This window comes from Anser brachyrhynchus (assembly GCF_964034855.1).
Source record: "Anser brachyrhynchus genome assembly, chromosome: 1".
In the NCBI taxonomy this organism is placed as follows: domain Eukaryota; kingdom Metazoa; phylum Chordata; class Aves; order Anseriformes; family Anatidae; genus Anser; species Anser brachyrhynchus.
The window spans coordinates 117,725,867-117,735,497 of NC_137694.1; the positions used below are offsets into that span (position 1 = coordinate 117,725,867).

General features: G+C 41.6%; 1 protein-coding gene across 4 annotated transcripts in view; it reads left to right on the forward strand.

The window, feature by feature from the left end:
* The window catches only part of MX1 (MX dynamin like GTPase 1), a 27,649-nt gene extending 18,325 nt beyond the window's left edge, over positions 1-9,324 (forward strand). For all 4 annotated transcript variants that reach the window (XM_080576641.1, XM_080576640.1, XM_080576639.1 and 1 more), the window contains exons 8-14: positions 1,030-1,108; positions 2,018-2,140; positions 2,875-3,016; positions 3,692-3,850; positions 4,648-4,724; positions 6,449-6,688; positions 8,801-9,324. In XM_080576641.1, coding sequence (XP_080432767.1) covers positions 1,030-1,108; positions 2,018-2,140; positions 2,875-3,016; positions 3,692-3,850; positions 4,648-4,724; positions 6,449-6,688; positions 8,801-9,034 — 1,054 coding nt within the window. In that variant the 3' untranslated portion in view covers positions 9,035-9,324. The remainder of the gene's footprint in view (positions 1-1,029; positions 1,109-2,017; positions 2,141-2,874; positions 3,017-3,691; positions 3,851-4,647; positions 4,725-6,448; positions 6,689-8,800) is intronic.
* Positions 9,325-9,631: the final 307 nt, after the last annotated feature.

A 9,631-nucleotide genomic window follows, 5' to 3' on the forward strand; every position in this document is an offset into this window, starting at 1 on the left:
GTTCTGGTGAGGCCACACCTCGAGTACTGTGTTCAGTTTGGGGCGCCTCATTACAGGAAGGACATCGAGGTGCTGGTACACAACCGGAGAAGGGCAACAAAGCTGGTGAAGGGATGAGAATGCAATTGTTACGAGAAGAGACAGAGGGAACTGGAGTTGGTTAGTTATGAGAAGAGGAGGCTGAGGGGAGACCTCGTTGCTCTCCACAACTACTGAAGAGAGGTCGCAGCAAGGAGGCTGTGTACTTTGTGAACTTTTCCCAGGTGACAAGTGAAAGGACGCGAGGAAATGACCTCAAATTGTGCCAGGGGATGTTTAGGTTGGATATCAGAAAGAATATCTTCACAGAGAGGTTGGCTGCCCAGGGAAGTGTAGAAGCTCCCATCCTGGAGATATTTAAGAAATGTGTGGATGTGGCACTAAGGAGCATGGTTTGGTGATGGGACTCAGTAGACAGGTTGATGGTCGGACTTGATGATCTTGAAGGTCTATTCCAACCCAGATGACTATGATTCTAAGTGCAATTAGCCTCATGAGATCAGAATAGTCCCAAAGAAGCCAAGTTAAGCATCTGAGCACAACCAGTTAAGCACTGAAGTATTTCTGTTCACTGGAAAACACCACAAAATTCAGTATGATAAAAGATAATGCTTGTGCTGATGTTTCCCCAGAAAACGACTCAGCAGCAAATCAATCATTACATGAAGAATAACAGGTAAAAATGGTTTTGAACCAGCATACTTCCCACAGGAAGAAGTAACAGCAGTACAATAATCTGTTGTTAGAAATGGCCATTTTCAAATTCATCTCTGTTTCCTTTGGCTCCATTAGCTGCAGTGGCTGTCAAGCAAGTCTTGCAGAAAAGATGTGGAGTCCACAGAGCCCTTTGCTGCTGCTGCATCTGACCTGGCACTCCCCTGAGGGCTTTTTTTTTTTTTTTTACTCAGTGTGTGCAGCAGAACATCAGTGCTGCCTCCTTACCCCGTAAACAGGCTCTGTCCCAAACCTCCTTTTCCCCCTTTTTTGCAGCATTCTTCTGGATCAAAACAAGGCTACTATTCCTCATCTGGCAATGAAGCTCACAAATGAACTTGTGGCACATATTATTGTAAGTAACAGAGGTGTCATACTAAGCTATGTGTACCAGTTACTATCTAAAATATGTCCAACCTTTCCCCCTTTCTTTATATGCGTAGATAAGACTTAACTGTCCTTCAATATGGCAATCTGAGAGCAAATTGAGGTGAGAGTTAGAGGCAAGGAAAACCATGGTGTGTCCTCAGATTTGCCTTTAACCAAAGGAATGGCAATAGGCAACTCATTTCATCTGTTTGTGTATTATAACCCCTGCCTTCTAAATGGCAGTCATGATACTTTTTTTTTGTCTGTAAAGTGTTGATAGGTTGAGCAACAAGTTACTATCAGCTTTCTAAAACACAGTAATTTCTATCAAGTGAAAATGTCTTCAAAACCTCAATTAAGATCTAATTATTTTATGATACTAGTAAACTAATATATTATTTTATTATTTTATAGAAATATATCCAAAATAATATAAGTTGCTCCATGAAGGGAAATGCTAAAATACAGGAATCATCTAAACTCAGCCCTGAAGGAGAAAAAAATTCTGTATTTATGTAAACTTACATTAAAAAAGCAATCAAACAGACCTGTCCAGCCATGTATTTGTCAGGAACAGAAGGATCAGCACATTCCCATCACAGGCTGCCAGGAGACACTTTTTGGCTCACTGTATGTGAAACCTAGACTGCAGTTCCTGTGCAGTGAGGTCCACCCTGGTATCTCAGGTAGCCCCTGAGATATATAAGGCCACATTTGCACTGTGGTGCTATCCCACCGTTACTCTTGGGATGCAGGTGACATGGAGCTCTTTGACTCTCGAGAGCAGCAAAGGTCATGTGCAGGCCTAGGTCACTCCTGCAGCTATTTTGTTTTCCTTCCCAAACCAGATGTGTTCAGCCTACCTAAGAGTCCTTCTTTCCTGTCTACCCTCCAGAAAACTTTGCCTACAATCGAGAACCAAATACGTGAGGTGCTGCAAAAATCAGTGCAGGAACTACAAAAGTACAGACGAGGCACACCCACAATAGAAACAGAAAAGCTGGCTTTCCTCACAGATGTAAGTATCAATATTGATTTAGTTACAGAGTAGAGCAGACCTTTTTAAAGATAGCAAAGCAACAGGATGGACAAGAGAGCTTCTTGGATCTGTCACTGCGAGGTTTTGAGAGTTACCTAGGCAGACCTCTGGCAGGAATACATCATACCTGCAAAAATTTTGGACTACAGGACTTCATGTTCCTATCTAGCAATTTCTTTCCTCTCATTATGTGACAAAAGAACTCAACAACAAACTGTTTGATCGGTCAAAATCAAGCATCTCAGAGAAAGAAAATCTACACTCTTGTCTGCCCAGCTCCCTGAAACTCTCTGAAGAGTTTCCATTGTTTACAGCACTCATAAGAATAAATGCCTTCCTGATATCAATATGGTTTGCAAGTCCATCTGACTGTCTCCTCTCAGGGAGCTCATCTGTTGCAATAAGCTTTTGGTTGGCCAGCAGAGAGGCTTGCTCAGGCTCAATGGCCTTCAAAGGCTGGTCCATTACAATTTAGTAAATGGTTCTAAGAATTCACAGGGAAAAAAAAAATAATAATAATTAAAAAAAAAAAAAGAGCTAAGAGCATAAAAATTGTAAGGAAGGAATATTTTCAATGAATCCTATCTCATCATCACAATAGCAGATTTACCTAACAAATATAAGTTAGTCTGAAGAAATGAAACTTTAGTAAATTGTTTTTGTTTTGTTTATTGTTTTGTTTTGTTTTTGTTTTGTTTTTTAATTCATTACAGTTGATCAAACTATTTAATCAAGATGTCTCTCGAGTGATACGTGGAGAGGAACACTTGCTTGGAAATGAAAACAGACTTTTTGCAAAACTCCGCAAAGAATTTCAAACATGGGGACTAATTCTCATGGAAAATGCTGCCAAGGGTAAGTATAGGAAAACATAATTTACACCTTATTTGAGAGAAGCTAGGAGCATTTATCTGCTGTTATGCCAGGCAAGTTATGCTTTGATTCTTAGGAACAGAGACCCAGCTTGTGTAAACTGCTGTCTTTACAGAGATTCTGAGCCTCTCTTTTCTCAGCAGAGCAATAAAAGCAAGACTGTGGACCCTGGCAGAGAATTGGGTGCTGATTCTCTGAACCATTCTTCTCAATAACAGCAAAACCAACAATAATAATATTTATACTATGTAATGAATTGGTTTTGTTGGTATTGTTGTTGGTATTATTCACGTTTTGTAATTTTGGTCTTTTTTGTTGTGGTTTAGTTTTGAACTCAGCAGTGACTGGTACTGGCCAATATTGTGAGGGTAGCAGTTCCAGGAAGAACAGGTATTTCTGAGCCCTCTCACTTCTGAATTGCTTTCTGTCTGCTGGATGCTTGATCCAGTGGGTGAGATGGCTCATTCACTGAGCACTGAGAGCCAGCTCCATTCTGCAGTAACCATGTTGCTTGAAAGATGGGCTCAGTAGCTGTTATTCGCACGAGCATTTTCAAAGACAAGAAAGAGACTTTCTTTAAGAAATTTAAGAGAATTTCTTTAATCAGAAATTTATGCAGTGACTTAGTAGTAAAGCAATGTTATCTTAATATTACAGTTCAAAAAAGCATACCCAGTAAAATGTGGAAATATGAAGACCAGTACCGCGGACGGGAGTTTCCAGGCTTTATCAACTACAGGACATTTGAGGACATTATAAAAGAGCACATCCTAGACCTAGAGGAGCCAGCTATTGTGATACTGAACAACGTGATCCGTATGTCTTACAGGCCACATGAGGCCATCACATGGGTGACGCTGGTGTGCCTGATTATTTTTTTTTCCAGGATAAGCTGAAATGAATCTCATTCAACCTGTGGGATTGCTCCTTGTCTAGAGCTGAGACCTCAAATCTCTGCACATGCTCTTCAGAATTTGTTAACACACTTCCCAGTGGCTGGGAATGGGGAGTTAGTTAACTATAATAGATAACACTGTAATGAAGTGGTGCAGTGGAAGTACCTGGTGCCAGCCAAGCTGGTTGGTATTCCCAGGTGCAGGGAGTGGCATGCACAAAACCCAAACCAAGATCCCAGCTTCTTTGCCAGTTCTTTGCCTGTTATATAAATTAAACAGCGACTGCTGGGAGTGGGGGAAAGGGATTAACGTATCCAGTAAAAAACACCAAAGGAAAAAGTATGTCACAGTTCCCATGTTTGCCTTAGAAGGCAGCTTTGGCACCTGTGCCAGACTCAGTGCTTCCCTGGGGAGGCCACTCTGGGATGTGCTTACATGGCCAAGTGATAGCCCACCTGGTCAAACACAGCTGCAAGTACATAAATTGCTTTATCAAAGAAATCTCAGCAATATTCAATTTCTGACAAGATAAGTGGTTACAGGAGGTCTTTAATGGCTCATGCTCTTCAACCTAGAAATCTAAATTCCCATTTGTCTATATTAGTTATAAGGGCATACTGCAGGAAGCAAGCAGTTTTCCCAAGCCTCATATTGACAATAGCTTTAAAAACTTATTTGCTTACCTGACTTTATTTTGTCTGTCTGTTCTTCCCTTAGGACTGGTTGAAGAGAAATTTCTGGAGCTCACTAACAAGCATTTTGCTAATTTTCAAAATTTAAATAGAGCTGCTCAGGTGAGGAACTAGCTATAACCTGAGGTGGGGGTTGGTTTATTCTCCCACGTGCCTGGTGACAGGACGAGGGGGAATGGGCTAAAGTTGCACCAGGGGAGGTTTAGGTTGGATGTTAGGAAGAACTTCTTTACTGAAAGGGTTGTTAGGCATTGGAATGGGCTGCCCAGGGAAGTGGTTGAGTCACCATCCCTGGAGGTCTTTAAGAGACGTTTAGATGTAGAGCTCAGTGATATGGTTTAGCGGAGGACTTGATAGTGTTCGGTCAGAGGTTGGACTAGGTGATCTTGGAGGTCTCTTCCAACCTAGATGATTCTGTGATTCTGTGATAATTCAAGAGCAAAATAGAATGTAATTTGTAAACACACCCATGCTTATGGTACCTATCCTGTTGTTTTACCTTTATGCAACCATGCAATTTCATGACAGTCTATGATTTGTATAAATTAAGTAAGAAATTGAAAATGAGCACATGTTTGTAATGACACTAATGAAAGTGCATTTTGCCTTTCTGTACAACTTTGACAAGATCTAAAATATACATCCATTCTGGTCACATTCTTGATGCACACAACACTGTGCAAAGAAAACTTGGTGTGGCTGCCTTGAAAAGTCTATCATTAATTTCAGTTTTAAATTCTGCAATGATTTCTAAGCATGTGGGTAGTCTCTGAGCACTGAGGGGTGCTTTTTGCTTTCTGAAAGGCAAGCCAGAGTGTTAGCCAGGGCAGGCTCCTCACCTTTGACAAAAAGGAGCAGTGGCAGACAAGCCAAAAATCATTTAACCATGAAAGCCAGTATACTCCTATTCACAGTTTGGAGGCTTCCAGGTTTTGGGGTGGAGTTAAATGACATTGATGTCCTCGAAGACCTTTTCTGTGAAAGAGCTTTGAGGAAGAGGTGAGAAGCATTGCAGGCCAGCCAGAAAGCAGAGCCCACTCACATGGCACAATGCTTAAAGGGAAACTCAAAGGCAAATGTGAGTGAAACAGGTGGTTTGCTATGTGACTTGCATGACCAAATCCTACCGAAGTCCCAGGTCAACCAGACAGCAAGAAAATAAGCTATTACAGCCAAGCACAGAGGTGTTTTGGGTGAATCTTTAGGCACAGCACAATCAGAGAAATGAAGGAGGAGGTGTTGGTAGACTGAAAAAAAAAAAAAGACTTTATTCTGATGCAGGGATGCTAAGGTAGCATTTTAGGAGACCTTAAGGATGAGTGAGGGGAATTTGTTGCCCCTGCAGATAGCAAGGAGGTAGACAAGGTTGGTTTGCTGACAACAGACAGAGAACAGCAGTTTTTGAGAACAGTGGGAGGGAAAATGGATTTCACTTCAGTGCCTGCTATCACGGCTTACTGCAAGAGGGAGAAGCAATTGAAATGCATGCAAAAGCATCCAAAAGGCATGCAAAAAAAAGAGGGCAGGCTGAACTAATTTCTGGCATTTGCTGCTTGTTCCCACCAATCTTGGGATCTTCCCTCAGGGTCCAAGCACCAGGGTATGACTGAACCCCCTCCTGTTTAATGGATGGACCAAATGCTACCTGCTCCTGCTCTTTCTGCAGTGGCAGAGGAACCTGTAGCTAGAGCATTACTGCATGCACCAAGAGCCAGCCTGGGATTAGCCAGCATTGCAGTGAGGTGTGGAATACCACGTCCTCCTCACCTTGCCCCAAGAACACTGCTAAGCATCTCTGAACTCTTTTTCTTTTTTTTTTTTCCTAGACCAGAATTGATGTCATTAGAGATATACAAGCAATGAATGCTGAAAATCACATCCGGAACCAGTTTAAAATGGAGAGAATCGTATACTGCCAGGATAACATTTACTTGGATGATTTAAACTCCACCAAGGCAGAAATACTCAGCAAAGACAGCGGGAAGGAGATCAGTTTTGGATCTGTTTCAAATCAGAATGCCATCTTCATCCAGGAAATGATTTCTCACACGAAGGCCTATTTTACTGTGAGTTTACAGCCTACAAGCCAGCACAGCAATGCTCTCTGCCTGGTTTTCCTATGGGGACAAGTGCTGGGGGGATGGAAGGACTGTTACTTACCTGGTTTAGGGGAGAGGAGAAGATGGGGAAGAGCCCTTAGCCCTGTAATGAAAAGTTATTGATACTCAGATGATGGCAAGCCTCGTACTCCAGTAAAGGAGCTTTGATCATGCAATCTGCTACCTCCAGAAAGTGGCTGCTGTGGCTTCCAGTCGGGTACTAACTCATGGGGCAGGAGGAGTGGTAATCAGATGTTTGGTTAAAATGAATTTGGCTCTATATAGAGATCAGCTGAATACAACACATTGCAGATAGCTCAGCAGAAATTAGGTGAAGACAAATGGGATGCTTTAATAAAGAAACATTTCAGAGCAAGAGAGCAAAGAGAACGCATAGTATCAGAAGGTGCTTTTGGTCTCTGTTTCATAGAACTCCCTCAGAAAGCACCAATTAAATATTAATAATGCAGTAACTTAGGTAGTGGTTCACCTTGAATTTCAATAGCAAGGTTTTGACAAATTCCTACAATTAAACGTTCAGGCTACTCTTCCAGATTTTCATACTGAGAGGGAGAGAAAGCCATCAGTTTTAATGGAGCAAGAGATAAAGGCAGAATTGCATAAGCTTCTTCCCTCCAGCCCCACAATACCCTCTGCTATACCACAAAGTCTTGAGTTGTACATTTTTGTAAATGCCCTAAGCAGCCTTTTCAACAATAACCAATGGGTGCCAGGGCATCACATCTCCATGCAACTTATGAGAGGCCAAATATATGAGACGAAATGAGGTGAAAGCTCTTAAGTGTCTATGGCCTTCACAAAGGGCAAGCATGAACCCATGTCACCTATGGCAGGTCTGCCAGAGTTCTGGGTAGAGCTCTGCTGCAGAAAAGCACACATTTTTAAAGTATCTACACCCCCCAACAATAGTCAGCGGTGCCTGGAGGATACATAGGCTTAGTAAGTTTCTTGCTGACTCAGCTGAACTGCTCCTTATTACTAGATCTCTGCAAACTAGTAAGAGAAACTAAATATCTATCCGTCAGTATTTTTCAGCATAAGCATGATCCCATCCTTGTAAATCAAAGATTTGCAGCTGCCGAGCTCCAAAGATATCTGAAAGCAGAAAAACCTTAGACTTTCATGGAGATGGTGCCCTAAACCCTTTAAGGCCTCCAAATCAAATGTGCCTCTGCCTGGTCTTCTTACTGGTGTTTTCAAGCCACATGCCACAAAAAGAAAGGCAGATCTGTCATTTGTGGCCAGCCAGTCACCCTTACATGCTCCCCTGCCAACAGGAGGACTGGGTTCAGTTCCCTCCCAGCCTCCGAGAGGTTTTGCACCTCCCATCACCCAAGAGCACCAGCTAAGCCCCCATGGCCTGAGGACATCTCTATGGAAAGGGCCTCACAATCTCTTCTAGGACAATCTGTTTCCATTTGCATAGATAAACCAGGCCAGAGAGTTGTTCAGGTTATGTAGAAAATTCTTATAGTTTTTTTTTTTACAATAGATGGAATGTACTTGCAGCCCAGTCTCACTGTTGCTGAAGATGCTTTCCCTTAAGGCTAAAGTTTACTCCAAACCTGTCATACTCAAAGGACAATCACATTGAAACCCCATCTAAATATAGAAATTTGCTACCTTTTGGGGGGAACAAAAGAAGCACAATTTAATTTCCAGTACCATAACAGATTGGCGGTGTTCAGAGAACACGTTTGATACCAGAAATTGTTGACAAGTTTTATTCGTGGCTATGTCTAGCATAAATCTTAAAAATGATAGCTGATAGAGCTAAGTAGGGAATGAAATACCTTGGCTTTAGTTCACAGGAAAAAAAAAAAAAAGAACAGCTGATATTCCCATAAATTTTAACTTTTAGATTTTTAGGCATGAAAGAGACTAACAGGAAACATTTTTTAGTTCCTAGAAGCACTCACTTCTTGAACAGTAACTCAATAAACTCAATATAATGTTTTAAAACGTGCTGTCACTTATTAGATTACCTATACCCCCCCCCCCCCCTTTTTTCTCTTTTTGGGAGACAAATCTTGTAACTTCTTTTTTTCCTCCTTGCAGGGAGCAAGTAAACGCCTCTCCAATCAGATTCCTCTGATCATCCTGTCTGCTGTCCTTCATGACTTTGGAGACAACTTGCAGACCTCAATGCTGCATCTTTTGCAAGAAAGGGAACAATTAAACATTTTACTTCAAGAGGACAGTGAAGCTGCTAGAATTAGGAATTACCTCAGTGGCCGAGTTAATCGTCTCAGCAAAGCCTACCAGTGCCTGAAGACCTTTAGCTGTCTGTAGATTTCTTCACTTTTCAGACATTTTTCTACTTTTGTTTTCTAGCATTACTGATGTAAAATCCTCTAAAATATAACATCAGCACTGACCTTTACTGCCAGTTTCTCAAATTTTCAAGAGTGGTCAATTCTGTCTTATTTTCCATAGTCACACAAACACCTACTCTTGTTTAAAATGCTCCATTAGGAGAGATGTGGTTAAACAAATGTTATCCCATTTCTAAATGTTCATTTTATAAACTTTGCCTACTGTGCATCATTGAAATATTTTTTAAAGAAAAGCTTGAGCTCCAAGTTCGGTGGGTCTGGTGTTTTATTTGCTGGTGTTGTTACACTTACTGCCCATCCCTAGTGTTCCTCTGCTTCGCTCTGTGTTTGTGCTGGTTGTTGTATTTCCTGCCCTTGCCTGAAAGATGCCTGTGCAAGGTGTCATCACTGTTAAATCTCATCCCAGCAGGTAGAAATGGTGCTCACAGTGAGTATGAAACAGTTCCAGCCTAAAGGGAAATAAAGTTAACTACATCTGATAAGTATATCCCCAGGATGATGTTAGGTGTGCTTCTCCTTTTTCAGATCTCTGAGTTGTAGAGAAACCATTAAC